The 17,739-nt window shown below is 38.4% G+C and overlaps 1 protein-coding gene across 3 annotated transcripts in view; it reads left to right on the top strand.

Moving 5' to 3' along the window:
* ogdhl (oxoglutarate dehydrogenase L) overlaps positions 1 to 17,739 on the top strand; it is an 85,822-nt gene that overhangs the window by 55,772 nt on the left and 12,311 nt on the right. For all 3 annotated transcript variants that reach the window (XM_052041469.1, XM_052041468.1, XM_052041471.1), the window contains 3 exons: positions 11,452 to 11,630; positions 14,458 to 14,529; positions 15,533 to 15,658. In XM_052041469.1, the coding sequence (XP_051897429.1) occupies positions 11,452 to 11,630; positions 14,458 to 14,529; positions 15,533 to 15,658 (377 nt within the window). The remainder of the gene's footprint in view (positions 1 to 11,451; positions 11,631 to 14,457; positions 14,530 to 15,532; positions 15,659 to 17,739) is intronic.

Raw genomic sequence — 17,739 nt, 5'->3', positions numbered from 1 at the left:
GACTGAAAATCTGTTACATCATTGTATTGATATCTCTGTCTTTTCTTGAGATAAATTTATTTATTTACACTTCTGCTGATGAGTATGCGTTGTCTCTTTAAAAATAGGAAAACTCAAAACTGAGTCACTCAGTATCCAACAACGAGTTTTAATCATTAATTTTTATTTACAGTTGATTTTGAATGCTGTATTGCATCCATAAAAATAATGAACGTTTTACTCCTAGTACAAGCACTTTACTGCAAGAGTATTTATGTTTTGTTTTGTGATTGATTTTTTTCAATGACTTTTCAGTTTTGGCAATGGAGCTAATCAAAATTCAGATTGTTGCAGAAGGTTTTGTATATAAATGAATTTCCAAAACCAATTATAGATTTTTTTGGGCACTTCCCAAGTGGTTTACTATTTTGCTGACATTTAGTTCCGTGAACATTGTGAAGTAACCCAGTGAACCAGAATTAGAATGGAGTTGTGGGATTTCCCTCTGTTCTCTTGTGTGTCAAATAAGCAGGCACAAGGCAAAAACTACTGCAAACAAATTTAGAAATGGTTAGGCTTCCAAATGTTACGCTATAATACCGTCATCTGTTCAGAACTTGGAAGCTCTCTGGCATGTGAATGTTGAGTGCAAAATGAGCACCTGGGTTTATAAAGCTCTCCAATGGGAGAATTTTTTGCAACGGCTGATGTGTTTGGAATCTAAATAAAATCTCACCTGCAACAGAAATACAAATCTAGTTGACATGCAAGGTATTAGTAATCTTTGAAATAAAGGGAGATTCTATTTGATGGTCATTTTAGCAATAAATATGATTGCATGTTCATGATTACATGGCCAAGCATCCTCAAATGATCTTTCTCAAGTTGCTAGTTTGCATGAAAGGCAATTTAATGCAGGATAAATTCACGGGATAAATAAAGTTACTTGGTTTAATTTTTGATATTTGTTTTCCAGTAAGTGGGACTGCCCCTTGCCTGTCCCATTCCTACCCATCCTAGCATCTATTAGTGACGTTATCCTGTCGAAACCACCAGTGCTATCTCAGGAATAGCCCAAAGATCTGTACTTCCTCCACATGTTTGCACATGTATGCTGATGATACTCAGACCTACCATTTCATTAACCTTTATTACCTCTTTCATCCCCCATACGTTAGACTGTATGTCTGGCATTTAGTCCAGGATAAGGTACATTTCTTTTATTGGAGATAAACTTCGGGAAGAGGAAATGAAAATAAAGAAAAAATTGTAGATGCTGGAAATCTGAAATAGAAACAGAAAATGCTGGAAATGCCCCACAGATCATGTTCCCACCACAATTCCATGTCCTCGTCCCTAATTCAAACCTCTTTGAAGGCAAATGCATTATGAACAGAACAACCTCGGGCTAGCCCTGAGCTTAGCTTCCCACCATATTTATTACAGATATGAATACCTCTTTAACATTGTCTGCCTTTCCCGCAGGTTCTGCTGATGGAACTTTCATCAATCTTATTTCACTCTTTATATTAGACTATTCCAATATTCTTCATGCAAACCTCCTGTCCTCTAACTCATGCAAAAATCTGCCTCCTGTATCTAATTACCCATTATGTCCCGCCAATCATCCTGATCCTTGTTGACTTGCATCGGTTCTCAGCAAACCAATTTCAAATTCTCAGTCTTGCTTTCTGGGTCTGAGATCTCTTTCCGAGTTATAGAGAGCGATCTCAGACCCAGAACATTGACTGTTTCTTTTTCCATAGATGTTGCCCGTCCTTCTGAGCATCCCAGCATTTTCTATTTTTATTTCAATCTTGTTAGCTTAGCTTTCTCCTTTTATATCTGAAACCTTGTCCAGATTTCCAACCACGTTTTACCTATGCACCCACATAACTGCATTCAGTCATCTTCAAGATATTGCGCATTGGGATTGGATGGCCAGACAGCAAACCAAGAGGAAGGTCATAAACCCCAGAAGTGGACAAGGTGGAGGTCAAAATCCTGGGAGCAAGTTGGACAATCCAGATTATTGCAGAAGAGAGATGTAAATATGGAATCAACAATTTCAGCTATATCACAATTCAGGGTGTTTACAATATGCAAAAATACATAACTTGACTAATTGTGTATACATAGTACTTGAAGCACTGGAAAAATATCCAGTAGAATGCAAGATGATATAACCTGGTCTGCAGAGGAAACGCAGTGGTTAAATTACTAGACCGGTAATCCAGAGACCTGGATTAATAGTCGAGAGATGTGATGCAAGTGGAAGTCTCAACATGGCAGCTACGGATTTTAAGTTCAGCTAATAATTTGGAATCTTAAAAAAATAGTCTTAGTAATGATGATCAAAAGCTACTAGATTGCTGTATAAACCCATCTGGTTCACTGATGTCCTTCAGGGAAGGAAACCTATCCTTCTCCTTCTCTGGTGTGGCCTATGCCAGTCTAGACCTGCATTAAAAAACGACCAGGTGAACCATAGGTCATTGACTTGATGCCACAACAAGTTGCTCCTGGCCTAGTCGACTTTGCAAAGTCTTCCTCACAAATTGAGAGAACTCTTCCACAGCCTAGTCAAACACAAAAGCCTGCTGTAGGTGTACTTGTATACCTTGCCAACAGTGTATCAGACTCCATTTCAATAACTAGGAATCTGCAATATTTGCTCCAGACACCATGAAGTCCTGGGTCAAACATGAGCAAAGGAGTCCTCCCTCAGCTGATGAATTGGTGCTTCTTCATGTTGAACTTGGAAAAAAAAAAGCACTGGAAGTAGCAGGACCACAGAATGTTCTGTGGGTGAGAGATTTGAATTCCATCACCAGGAGTGGTATAGTGGCACTAAGATGACCGAAACCTGATGGATATAGCTGTCAAATTGGGCCTGTCACAGACAGTGGATGATTAATCTACTTGATCTTGTCCTCCAATCTTACCAATGGCAGATGCATCTGTCGTGGCAGCACTGGTAGAACTGACAACCATACTGTCCTATCTTCACAGTGAGACACACTTGATTGTGTTGTGTGGCAGCTCAAAATTTGGCATCCATGAGGTGCATTGGACGTTCAGCAAGAGTAAAAACATACATCACCTCTGTTGTGACTGTGATGTGAGTCACTGGAGAGTTACTGAAGCTGGTGATATAGAAGTCTTGATTCATCACGACAAGCAGACATTCTCCTAGAGGCCCTCTTGGTAGAGTCTCCCAAACTCAAAGTACATCACAGTTTTATACCTTTAAGATCAAAGGTAACAGCAGGTGATTCACTACAATTTCAATAGTTACAATGACATTGCTTACTTTAATATTTTGAGTTTGACAGTCCTTCCTTATATATATCTCTACATATCTACAATGGGAAACACCTCTGAATGTTCAAACATTTTTGCTGGGACAAAGTAATTCACACAGATGGTCTAAAAACTTCTGAGGACAGACACCCAAGATGAATGCTGTGAGGGCTGACTCTCTGAGTACGCAAATATCCCAACTATTGCTCAATCAAATATGCCCGTGACCATGTTTGATGTGCTGAGTGACAATATCAGTCTGGTCTGCAAGCTTCCTTGAGCTCGGACACAATGATGCAAAATAACTTAGCCCCTGTGGCCTGGTTTGATGTAGGCCAATTAACATAACCCCATTGTTTTGCATTTGGCTGATGCATACGAGAATGTCTCATGGTCACTTCACTTTGCACGATCATATCTCTTGAGTACCCAGCCCCCTGCTGTGGGCCAGCAACCTGTGCTCTGTAGACAGTACTGTTTGTTTGCAAAGTTGTCCTTTTAACTTCAGACTTGATTACTGCTTGCAATTTACATTAAGAATGGAAGACTAGTTCTTGTTTGAATTAATGTCTGCTATATTCACATAATTCCATAACTCTTGAATCCCTAACAACCTCATGACCTGTCACTCTACCTCACTCACTCACATATCCCTCACTCTACCATTACAATCAAGCCTGGGGATCATCGCTGATTCAACAAGGAGTGCAAAAGGTAGGTCAGGAGCAATGCTTGGTACACCTGGTAATGAGTTACCAACCAAGTGAAGTTGCAACGCAGGATAATAGCAGGAAATAGAGCTAAGTGACCCCACAATCAAGAGATCAGATCAGTGCCCTACAGTCCTGCTGTAGCTATTTGTGAATGGCGGAAGACAATTAAATAGCTAGGGTCCAGGAAGTTCTGTATTCAAAGATGGCCAGGTCTATCATAAGAGTGCTGAAGATATGGCTGCAAGATTTCCACCTATTTTCGTCAAGAAATGCCAAATGGATGATGGATCTCAGCTTCTTTCTAGGATCCCTGATAGTCACAGTAGCTCGTCTTTGGCCAGTTTGATTGGAAGCACTAGATATTGTAAAGGCAATGGAACCAGATAGTATTCAAGATATGGTACAGAAGATTTGTGCTCCAGAGTCACCTGCATCTTTATCCAAGCTAATCCTCTACATTGGTGACACTGGCATCTGCCAAACAGTGTGGAAAACTTCCCGGGTCTGACTTGTTTGCAAATTGTTTGATTTATTTGTCAACAAAGTGATTGAAGGTTTAATTAATAGAGCAATCAAGGGACACTGAAGACACTAATAACCTGAATACGGTATCAGGTTTTGGTTATGCCTGGACCACGTGGCTTGAGACCTCTCGCAGCCTTAGTCCAAACATGGACTAATGAACTGAGTTCCAGAGGTTAGGTTGGTGATTGCTGTTGATGTCAAGGCAGCAAGGAGACTTTGAAAAGAATAGCAATCACAAAGATTTTTTGCCAAGAGTTTTTCCAACAGTATCTCTCAAACCCACTACCCCTAAGACAAGGGCAGAAGGCATATGGGATCATTATGCAGGTTCCTCTCAGGTTCCACTCCAAGTCGCACATCATTCTGAGCTGAAAGAATCTTGCCATTCCTTCGTGGTTGCTGAATCCACAAGCTCCCAACCCAACAACACAAAATGCCTTAACCAGAAATGAGTTTGAGTGGTTTGAGAAGGAAGCTCATCATAATCTGGCGAGAAACAAGGGATGGTAATAAATGGTGGCTTTGTTGGAATTTAAAAATTAAATCAGTAAAATTAACTTGTATAAATTTGGTTCAGCTTTTAATTCAAAAAATATCCCATCATGGCGACTGGGTTGAGAACCCGGTCAGGTCAGGCAACTGCTATCAAAATCATATCAGAATCATTTCTAATACTTCATCTTTACTCAAGACAACTCAATGTGGTGCTGTGTCATAATTTTTTTTGTTTTTACAAATGTCGGTGGTTAGAAAGTTCTTTGTGGGATAGTTATCTTACAGAAGTTTAAAATAAAACAAGTCAAGTGAATTGTTGAAATGGTAAACCAATGAGTTTGAAGGGCAAGCAAGAGTTGAACTTCAGTGTAGGTCCCAATTATCTTTTCATGGATATTTGGTATAAGTTTATGTTTGTTATGATTCAAGTAAATCTGTATGAAAACCCATACTTGAATGTACTTCTGAATCTAGGCTAGCTGCAGGTATATGTGTACTGTAAACAGTAGTTTAGACACTGGCAAATCATAACATTGTATGGCTGCATGCATCAAACTTTTACTCGCAACAATTCACAAGTTCAGATATTTGTGATTAAGATTCTATGACTTAGTAATTATACTTCAATAATATGGAGGGAAATCCGGCATTCTGTTGATGTTCATATCTTATTTTGTGTTTCTCCATTTATCTGCCTTGCCCCCCCTCCCTCTCCACTTCAAAGGATTCCTCAACTTCCTCTCTAAACATGCATTTGGCTATGTGGTTCAATTTCTTCTCTAGTTTAGGGTCAGTTTCTTCCAATCTTGAGTAAAATATCTTGGAATGTTAGCTGCTTAACTTTTATTATATATGATGATTAAGCAAAAAGTATATCGTAGATAGTCTTTATCAATTAGCTGCAGTATTACTGTCATAAATGAACTATAAAATGTCTTTAAAGCACAGGAGAAAAAAAATCTACACTTCTATTCTAAAGTAAGCCCTTGGTGGCTGCTTTTCCTGCCATGATGCTACTTTATCAACATTTTAGAATCCAAAAGCAAAGTCACAAGGTGTCATTTTAACATTAAATTTAATGACTAGTGATCACATTTAATATGTTAAAATGACATATTAACATTTACCCCTCTTGTTAGGGTGTCTTGAGCGTATTAGTAGGTTCCACAATATCAGGAACTTGAGTCATATTACAGAAAGACTGCTTGTTTTTGAGATTAAAATTGATATTATTGGTATTGGTTTATTATTGTCACTTGTACCGAGGAACAGTGAAAAACTTGTCATGCATACTGTTCATACAGATCAATTCATTACACAGTGCAGATACATGGATTTAGTAAAGAGTGCATTGAGGTAGTACAGGGTAAAAATGATTATGTAGGCCTTTATTCTAATAACTTCTGCACATTCTAACAAATCAAGGTAATTTGTGACCAACTTTGAGTTGATATCAGAGCTATTGCATGGTGAGATATGCTTGATTTTTTTTTAACCCCTCTTGTTAGGGTGTCCTGAGCATGTTGTAGCCAATATAGTACTTTTTGAAATGTAATCACTGTTGTAATGTAGCTTCCTTCACACATTCTAAGTTGAAAGAATCATCCAACCTATAGACTTTTCAACAGCCAGTACTAATTTATGATTTGAGGCAGAGATAAATATTACAAGTAAATAGAGTTGCAAGTGTACCTGAGATCTGTCAAATTCAACCAACTCAAAATGAGCTTTGCTGATAAGACACCCATGCAAATTGAGAGCTGGGCTGTTAAATGTATTAAGGACCCTCCTCATTTTTCTTTTTGAAAGTTGCCCAAATGTCAGTTGAATTCTCTACTTTACTGTAAAGGGATTTTTTTTTAGTATGTAGTACTGGCCTTTGATAATGAACATGTTGTTAGGTAATGTGCAAGGGCTACAAGTTTCCTTTTTGTTTGTGATAATGACTTGGCAGATCTTTTTCCAGATCCAACATATCTTTAGAGTTTTGCAGTTCTTTTCTGTTTAAGAATTATTTCTTTTTGATTTTGTTTAATTTTAAATGTGCATGTATGATCAAAGTTGAACAGGCAGCTGGTTAAATTAACATCTGATCAATGTAGAGCCTTATAAAAGCAAGCCAGCTGAGTTTTGGCTGCTTTGTGGCATTTTTCATATGAGAATTGCATGTTTGAATAAGTAAATTGAATTCTGTACCTTAAATGTGAAAATGTGCATTTTCTATAAATAATATATAGGTGGGATGATACCATGGGTTTTATAATATGTTCAAAAAGTTCTGTTTTTATGCCTCTGTACTTCCGTAATATAAAAACATGAGTTCATCGTACCTTTTACTTGAGACTTGTCTTCTAAGCTCTTAGGGCTATTCCTTTCATTCAAGCTACCATGGGCAATGTCTTCACCATTGCAAAGGTGCCTGCTACGTTGTGATTTCCCATGCTCAGGGATTGAATTTAATCTTTGTTTTCATGGCTTTGTTACTGTACTTCTGCAATCTCCTGAGGGCAAACATTGACATGTCCTCGATGTTTCTCTGCTTCCATCCCTTACCCCATAATTTGTGCATTTCTTTCCACCATCAATCTGTAAAGCCAAATCCCTGCTATCTGGAGTCACTTCCATATAACACCCATGTATTTTCGCTTGCCACTACTTTTTGAAACTTTTAAAATAAATATGAAAAAGATTCCAGCCTGACTTTCATTTTGATTGCATTCCAAATTCTTTCCTTCTCTTTTGTAACGCACTGTGCTGAGACATACTTTTGGCAATAAAAACAGATAATGCTGGAAACACTCAGCATGTCAGATAGCATCTGTAGAAAGAGAAGCAGAGTTAATTTTTCAGGTCCCAGACCCTTTGTCAGAAGGCCAAGAACTGGCATAGACTCAATGAGCCAAATGGCTTCCATCCATGTCGTAAAAAATATGAGAATAAAGCATATTGAACCACAATGCAGAATATTTTCCTTACTTATTTTTCAGGATAATGGGCATCACTGGCAGGGCTAGTAATTATTGCCCATCAACTAATTGTCCTTGAGAAGATGGTGCTGAGCCACCACCTTGAACTGCTGTAATCCTTCTGAAGTAGAGCGGTGCAATCGGTGCTCAATGTGGTCTTCTCTACATTGGAGACACCAAAAGCAGATAAGGCGACTGCTTTGTAGAATATCTTCATTCAGTCCATTGGCATGACCACAAGCATCCATTTGCCTGTCACTTTAATTCTCCATCCCATTTCTGCTCTGTGGCCTATCTGTCTCTGGCCTCCTGCACTGTTCTAACGAGATTCAACATTTTTTTTTACCAGCAGCACTTTATTTTAGGATATGTTGCAGCTTTCTGGACTCAATATCAGATTCAACAATTTTGTTTGCATCAGAACTAGCCAGTTCTGCTTTATATTATCCAACAGTAATATTTACTCAGTTTTCATCTGTCCTTTGACACTCGCTGATCTGCTGAAAACTTCCTACAACAATTCCAGGAGTTCCTGAAAGTTGTAATTAATTGTGCTCTTTTGATGACATTGGTAATTGGTTTATTATTATCACATGTACTAAGATACAGTGAAAAGCTTTGTTTTGCATGCCATCCAGACAGATCATTCCAAACATAAGTACATCAAGGTAGTACAAAAGGAAAGACAATAACAGAATGCAGGATATAGTGTTGCAGTTACAGCGAAAGTGCAGTGGAGCTAGGCAGATAAGGTACAAGGGCCAATGACGATGTAGATTTTGAGATCAAGAGTTCATCTTTATCGTACAAGAGTTCCATTCAAGATTTTTATAATACCAGTATAGAAGCTGTCATTGAGCCTGATGGTATGAGTTTTCAAGCTTTTGTATCTTCTGCCCAATGGAGGGGGGGGAGAAGAGTGAATGACCGGGGTGGAAGGGGTCTTTTATTATGTTGGCTGCTTTCCCGAGGCAGTGGGAAGTGTTGAGAGGAGCTGAAATGCACAATCTTTGTGAACATTCACTTTCTGAAGTATTGCCTATTACTGAATCCAGTGAAACCCAGGTTAATTTCCCAGCAGTTTTATCAGAATATGTAGTTGTAGCTTACACAAGTTTCCAATGTAACCATTGCTTGATAGTCCATATTCTGTCTCGTACCAGAGCCCATGCACTCATTCATCCTGTATTCATTGTGGAAGTCCAGAAAATTGATTTGCTTCAAAAGCTTATTGTTGAGAAGTTTTGGAGGATTCTATTGCAGTGAAAGATCAGCCATATTCATCCATTGTGAAGGGAATATACTTTGGTATAGTTTTGATTGATTTTTTGGAAAACAAATCCACTCATGAGGTAGAAAGTATAAATATGGATCACAATCTGTAGATTACCAGTGCTTGCATTTGTAAATCATCCAGATTTCTAAAAGGCAAATGCAAATATGCCTTTTAACTCTAATTGTTTCATTACTCTTGACTGCCAGTAAGCATATAATTTCCTTCTTGGATCAGGACTTTTACAGACTAAAGCCTTTAAGAAGCTTAAGAGCCAGACTGATTGAAAGTATCGCAAACTTTCCGGTGATTGAATGTTGTACTAACCATACCTTCCTTTTCTTTCAATTTTGCTTAGAAACAAATGTAACAGTGACTTTGTTTAATCTGCACTGGAAATCAAAGGTGTCTCCTGAAAGTAATGTAGCTTCTACGAGGAAGAAAAGTTCCCTCTCAGCACAGAAATATTAATGGATACCAACCAAGTTTAATGTTATATCTCAATGTGAGAATTTTATTAAAGTAATACAAGCATTACATTGAAAAGAACTGGGGCAGAACAGGATAACTGAATTAAGACATGAACATGATTTATTAAACTGTTCAGGGAAGAAGGAAGAATAAATTTAGCAGCCAAAGCCCAAAGATCTTAACCTTTATAATGATAAATTTTTGGAAACAGTAATCCAGGGCAAAGCTAAGTCACTTGGATAGTGTGAATTAATTAATAGAAGCTTAACTATCCTGAGTGTTTTGATTAGATAACTGAGTATTGATAATGGCAATAATGCTGATATGGTGTATGAACTCCCAACAGATCCCAAGTAACTTATAAAAGACTTGTCGTCAAGGTTGAACCCTATGGAATAAAATGGGCAGTGGCAGCATAGATAAAACATAAGTTTAGTAATGGAAAGCATTTGTGGTAAATGGTTGTTTTTGTAATAGAGATCAGCGCTTGCCTCATTCATATATTGAGTTGAAATTAGATGTACGTGAGACAATTTCAAAGACTGAGAAACAAAACTAAATATGAAGAAAAGAAGAGTGGACATCAAGGGGACATAGAGTGGCTGAGAGAAGGGTTGGACAGAGCACATGAAATTTGTCAGAAAAGTGCAAAGCAAAACATTTTGATAGGAAGAATGAGAAGGGGTAATATGGTATGAATGAGTGGTTTCAATATCAGAGAGCCCTTAGTGTGGAAATGGATTATTTTTTTTGTTGGCAGGCAGTTTGAGAAAATTCTTTAATAAACCATAAAAGATCCTGAGCAGATATGCATGGACTTTTGATGAACGTTTAGAAGACAATGGGCACTGCAGGACTATTACTGAATGTTGGTGGCTGAACTTTAGGAAGGAATTGAAGGCCTTGTTCAGCATGCAGGCAAGATTTACTGGAATGATTCCAAGGAACTTGTTATGTGGAGTTGAAATAAACTTGGATTGTTCTCCTTTACAGAAAGATTGGGAGAAGTATTCAAAACAGTGAGAGATCTAGACACAAAAAGAGAACAAACTGAAAAGATTAAAAACCAAAGTATGTAGATGTAAGTTGACTGACAAAAGAACCAAGGTGACATGGAGCAAAATCTTTTCACGTGGTATCTGGGTAATAAAGGAAGGCAGATTTCATCATGGTTTTCAAAGAAATTTGGATCTGTACTTGAAACAAGAAAACTTGCAGGCTATGGGAAAAGAGTGGGAAAGTGGGACAAATTGCATTGCTTTTGCAGGGAGTCAGTCTGGTCTCCATGACTGAATGACCTCCTTTGCTGTTCTCATTGTATGAATCTATGCATTTGCAGTTGCTTATTCTACTTCTTATTTTTACACTGACTTTTTCTTAAATTCATTTTTGGGATCAGGGTGTCAGTAGTAAGGCATCATTTATTGCCCACCCCTAATTACTCTTGAGAAGGTGGTAGTGAACTGGTGCCTGGAACTGCTGCAGGCCCTCTGGTGAAGGTACTCCCACAGTGCTGTTGTGTATGGAGTTCTAGGGTTTAAACCCAGCAACAAAGAAGAGCCAGTGATATATTGAGGGGGATGGGCATGTTTGCATTTTCTCATACTAGGTTCAGCCTTTAGTTAAAAGCTATTATATGTGGTGATTTATAAACTCGTTACAACCTTTCAAAAGTCATAAATGTACATTATACTTTAATTGATTTGTACTTATTTTCTGAATCTAGGCTTTGAGCTTGGATTTGCAATGGCAAGTCCTAATGCTTTGGTCTGTTGGGAGGCTCAATTTGGTGATTTTCACAACACTGCACAGTGCATTCTGGATCAGTTTGTGAGCTCCGGCCAAGCAAAGTGGGTCAGAAATAATGGAATTGTGCTCCTACTACCCCACGGAATGGAGGGGATGGTAAGGAGGATTTATATATACCTAGATATATCTGTTGATGAGTTCTTTGGTGTAAAGGTGTCAAAAGGTATTGGTGGTTTATATTCAAATGTGTCTTTTTTCTGTGGTCTGGAGCATAGGGATTGAGCAGCTGCCAATCTCCAACACTTGTCTGGAATTGGCAGTTCTACCTTGAATTCCAAACTCTCACCTCTCAGAACCTCGAGTCTGGACATCTGCACAGGAGTTGTTGAAATTGGAAGTTTAAGTGCATTTTAGCACTGATTTTTGGGATTCATTAAAAAATCTGGATCTAATAAATTGCTAAGCTTGTAAATGTGCACTCTTTTAAAAAAAAGTGCAGCATATCAAAATTTGTGTTTTCAGTAAAATCTAAATATTTTATCCATTATTTTCCAATGTAGAGTTTGTGGTTTGACCACCAGCATGAGCAAGTGACTGAGAATGTGAAGCCACAGAGATCAGGCAGCTAGTTTGCTATGAGCCCTGCTCCTTGTCTAATGAGGCAGTGCTTCATGAACAGCTTTTACAATGCAAACCATTTGCATCCTCGGGGTATCCATTGCAAGGACCAGTATTACCAGGGCCCCACACAATCTCTGTTATACAAGTACACTGGTGTTTTTATTTTGTTCATGAATGGGGCCAAAGGAAAGCTAATTTGTATGATTTGTAATTTGTACTTTTCTCTAATTTGCATTGATTGTGCTGAAACCTTTTTAATTAATAGTGAAAGTACCATTAGCTCAGCTGAAATTCTAATGATATAAGCCTTGATTTTGATTAATCAAAAATAAAGTGCTGGTTTAGCAATGCCATTTAAGTTTTTGCTAATTTACTTTAGGAAGGACAGTAAATTATGCCAGCTAAAGAAAATTCTGAATACTTTAATCTAAGATCTTCCAAAAACCTTGAACTACAAAAAACCTTTTTCTCTGATTTTAATCATGTTTGAAGTGTGTTCAGGGTTGTTGAAACTAGCTTTACAACATTTGGACATCATACCCAACTTATGAAGAAGGACATCTTGCCGAGTAACAGAGGAACTATGTGAACTTTTTTAAACGATACAGAAATGTAAGGTGCTGAGGCTGTTTGAATATTTTTATTTGAGGTGAATGTATTTTCCTATCCTGTGAAATATTGTAGCAATAGAGACTTGTCTTGTTCCAGTTATACAGTTCTCTAGCAGGACATTAACAGCAGCTGTGAAGGAAAAGAGGTAGAAAGAAACAGATGAATGTGGAAGCAAATTCAATGGAATGGAAAGTTATTGTTCATTAAGTTAATTTCTCAGTTTGTCTCACCTATTCTAGAATACAGAAATAGCCTTTTAAGATTAATCATTCCTTGACTTTTGAATAGAGCTATTTGTAATTCTTGCATTCAGAGACTTTTTAGTTTCATTCAAAAGTGTTCCCTGAAGGCAGTTGGACCCAGTGTAAGTGGTGGGATTGTACAAAAGAAAATACATAACAATTGTGTGCTTATTTCTCTGAAGAAGAAATCTGTCCCTACTGTTTAGGATCATGTTCATGAAATATTACTTACCCAGATCTATGTTCTGGAATATCAACGGATGGCTTAAATGTGGCGGGAAAGGGTTCAGATGTTATATTAGGGCCTATCCCCAACCTCACGATGCTCACATATTCTCAACTCCCTCAGCTTTAGCCCTTTATAATGAAGGTTCTGTTCACCTGTTCAATTACTCCCTTCCTTTGTCCTTGTTATTTCTTGTTTCCCATCCTTTTTGTCCCTTCAGTACAACTCTGCCCCTCAGATCCCAAGGGTTCAGCACTTGAACACAATGCCACACAACTCCTATGGTCATAATTTGACAATTATAGTTCGAGTAAGTAAAACAATAGCTTACCTGTGTCCATTCAACAATAAATAATCATTTTGGGGTCATAAAAACAATGCCAGACTTTTCTTTTTCCTGCATTAGCTGTTATCCTTGACTATTGTTCTTATGTCCTATCCGTCCTCACCTCAAGCAGCATATGAGAAGAAGCAGCAGATTTTTTGTTCTTTCCGTGACTGTGGTCATTGTTCAGCTGCTTCCACTGAATCCTTCCTTTGCTCCCCATTACTCTTCTTCCTTCCCAATTCCTGCATAAGATCCTTAATCTCTTTCTCCTCCCAGGCCTTTCAAATCTTGGCTTCATTGTGATCCTCCTATGATTCCCTTTAGGATGCCTTTTAGGATTCATTTTGGTTTTCTTCTCTATATCACTCTTGGAGTCCAGGAGACTAAATTTTACCATTTAACTTTTGGAGTGTACTTTGGCAACATATAGCAGACCTTCAAATTACTACAAATTATTTTACATCTTCACAAGGACCATCTGACTTTGAATGGAGTTGGAAGAACAGGACTCTGAAATTATCTTATAATTTAACCACCTGAAAAGTGGCAGTAACTTAGCAGATAGCACCTCGACATTAGCTAGGCTAAACTATGATGTAGTATAGTGGTATTTACCAAGTTTGTCTCACTTCCAAAGTTCATTTTTATCACAATACCTAATAATGTCTCTTTGAATGCTAGTGAGTCACAGATTACTTGTACCTATTAAAGAGAAAATTTATAGGACTTGAATGCTGTAACAAAATTTCAAAGATCAGATATTATAAAATGCCTTGCCTTCTGGTGGAAAGTCTTGGAAAATTGTGATCTGTTCTCAAAGATATTGTGTCCAAGACTAAGTTCTGTGCGCTTTGAGAATTTACCCCATTATGAACCATTCAAACTATACACCAGCCAGTTTCTGTAAGGTTCTCATTTATAGCAGTAAATTAATTTTCCTACTATATTTTCCAGGGTCCAGAACACTCTTCAGCCAGACCAGAACGATTCTTGCAGATGAGCAATGAAAATTCAGATGTATATCCTGTGAGTTTATGTATAATTCCATTACTGTACTTAACCATAATAAACATGTTACACTCTAACAACATCTCTAGAAGAAATAATAGAAACCTGCGACAAAACCGTTGACCAGTTCCTGCACCTCCACATCTTGGTTTTTTGGTAAAAGTAGCAGTAAGTGAAAGTGGTCTTCATCTTATTGCATAATTATGTACTGTAAGCCATAATCTGAATCATACATGATCCAAAATGAATTCTGTAAATCCTTGAACAGGTTATTTCTGTATAAAATAAACTGCTGGAAACACTTGGCAGGTCAGGCAGCACCAATGGAAAGAGAAACAGTTACATTTCAGGTTGGAGGTCCTTCATCAGAACTGACAAAGGTTGATACTAAGATAAGATATATTTATTTATTAGTCACATGTACATCAGAATACACAGTGAAATATGTCTTTTTGCGTTGCTAAGAATGTGCTGGGGGCAGCCCACAAGTGTCACCACACTTCCAGCGCCAACATAGCATTGGTCTGATTTGCATTTGTCTGGGAGTGACATAAACTTAATCAAAATTGCATCCTAAATTCTAAAAGGTGAGTAATTAATAAAAAACATCAAAAGGCAATTCCTTTTTTTTAAGTAAAAAGCACCCTTTCTGATGCCAATTTTTAACTGAAATAGAGCACTGTCCTGATTTTCCAGTGAGGGCAAACTCTGCTCACAACAAACAGTCTGCTGGTGGAACTCAGCGTGTCAAGCAGAATCTGTGGGGGAGGGGGGAGGAATTGTCAATACTTTGGGTCATAATCCTGCATCAGGACTCTGCTTATCCTGTTGTGAAATAACACTTTGATATACCACTGCTAAACCTTTTTTCCGTAAATGCAGCAATTAACGTGGATTTTTTTTTATCCATGTTTAAAGATTAGGGATGGTGTAAATAAATTTTGTTAATATTTATGGAACACAATGAGTATTTTGCAACATGATTACTGTCTGAATTCTTTGAATAATCATTTTTCTTCAGGGTTATACAGAAGACTTTGAAGTAAAGCAACTGTTTGATTGCAATTGGATTGTAGTAAACTGCTCCACGCCAGCAAACTACTTTCACGTGCTCAGAAGGCAGATCCTGTTACCATTTAGGAAGCCGGTATAAAAATCTTAGTCAATTATAATTTTGTAAATTATTTAAAGAATTTTAAAGATTTCAAATAGCACAGAAACATATGTAACTGGTGTAATTGCACACATTGGTATGCTGCAGATTATGAATTTTTAGTCTTAGTCTTGGATACAATATCTCTGAATTTTTATAAGCCAGATTATCTCTCTACTTCAGATTCATTTTAAAAGCATAAGTACAAGCATGTTTGGGCAATTTGGCTCTTCAAGCCTGCTCCACTATTCAAAAGGTTTCTGGCTGACTCTGTCCCTTCACATGCTGTCTGATACTCTGCCATCTTTGGTATCTAAAAATCTAATGTTCTCTGGCCTTGAAAGTATTCAACTGTTTGAGATGAATATAAACTGGGACCTCCTTAGTGTAAGAGGTTTAGACAGGGCAAAATTTGTTAGGTACATCCATAGATAGTCCAATGAGAGGAGGAGCGTTACTGCACCTGGTGTTGGGTAACAATCCTGGCCAGGTGACTGACCTTTCAGTGGGAGAACAGTTAGGGAACAGTGACCACAACTCCTTAAGTTTTAAGATAGCTGTAGATAAAGGTTAAGTATGGACCTTGTAGGAGACTATTAAATTGGAGTAGGGCAAATTACAAGAGCATTAGGCAGGAACTAGGGAGAACTAATTAGGAACAGTTGTTTTTGGGAAAGTCCACATCTGACATGTGGAGGGTGTTTAAAGACCAACTGTACTGAGTACAGGACAGGGATGTTCCAGTAAGAAGGAAGGACAAGGATGGCAAGGTAAGAGAACCTTGGATGTCGAGAGAGGTGCTGAATTTAGTCAAGAAGAAAAAGTATGTAAAGCTTAGGAAGCTTGGATCAAATGAACACTTGAGGATTATAAAGAAGCCAGAAAGGAACTCAAGAAGGGAATTAGGAAAGGCAGGAGGGGCCATGAAAAGTCCTTGGCAAGTATGATTAAAGAGAATCCCAAGGCATTCTATACATACATCAAGAGCGAGAGGATAACTAGGGAGAGGGTAGGACCACTCAAGGATAAAGGAGGGAACAAGTGCTTGGAAGCGGAGGATGTGGGTGTGGTCCTTAATGAGTACTTTGCATCAGTATTTACCAAGGAGCAGGATGTGGAGGATAGGGAGATCAGTATGGAGTGTGCTAACGTGCTGGGGCATCTCGAGGTAAAGGAGGAGGTAGTGTCAGGTTTCTAAAAGAGCATTAAGGTGGATAAGTCCCCAGGGGCTGATGGGATATACCCAGGTTATTGAGAGAAGCAAGAGATGAGATTGCTGGGGCCTTGACCAATATGTTCGTGTGCTCTCTAGCCACAGGGGAGGTCCCAGAGGACTATCAAGTAGCTAATGTTGTTCCATTATTCAAGAAGGGAAACAGGGATAATCCTGGTAACTATAGAATGGTGAGTCTCACGTCAGTGGTAGGGAAGTTACTGGAGAGGATTCTCAGGGATAGGAGTTATGAGCATTTGGCTGTATCCATTTCCTAATTAGGGGCAGTCAGCATGGCTTTGTGCAGGGCAAGTTGTGTCTTACTAACTTGATTGAGTTTTTTGACAAGGTGACAGGGGTGATTGATGAAGGTAGAGCTGTGGATGTTGTCTATGTGGATTTTAGTAAGGCGTTTAACAAGGTCCCTCATGGGAGGCTCACCCAGAAGATTAAGATGCACACTGTTTGGATTCAGAAGTGGCTTGCCCGTAGAAGACAGAGTAGTGGTCGATGGGATTTATTCTAGCTGGAGGTCTGTGACTAGTGGTGTTCCTCAGGGATCTGCACTGGGACCTTTGCTGTTTGTGAAGTATATAAATGACCTGGATGAAAATGTACATGAGTGGGTTAGTAAGTGCAGATGATATGAAGATTGGTGGTATTGTGGATAGCGTAGAAGACTGGCAAAGGATACAGCGGGATACAGATCAGTTGCAGATATGGGCGGAGAAATGGCAGATGGAGTTCAACCCAGTCAGATGTGAAGTGTTGCACCTTGGGAGATCAAATGTTAAGAGAGAGTGCACTGTTAATGGCAAGACCCTTAACAGTGTTGATGAGCAGATGGTCCAAGTTCATAGCT

This window comes from Pristis pectinata, chromosome 30, assembly GCF_009764475.1.
Source record: "Pristis pectinata isolate sPriPec2 chromosome 30, sPriPec2.1.pri, whole genome shotgun sequence".
Classification (NCBI taxonomy): Eukaryota; Metazoa; Chordata; class Chondrichthyes; order Rhinopristiformes; family Pristidae; genus Pristis; species Pristis pectinata.
Note: the sequence above shows the minus strand (reverse complement) of the source record. Positions and strands in the feature narration are given on the sequence as shown.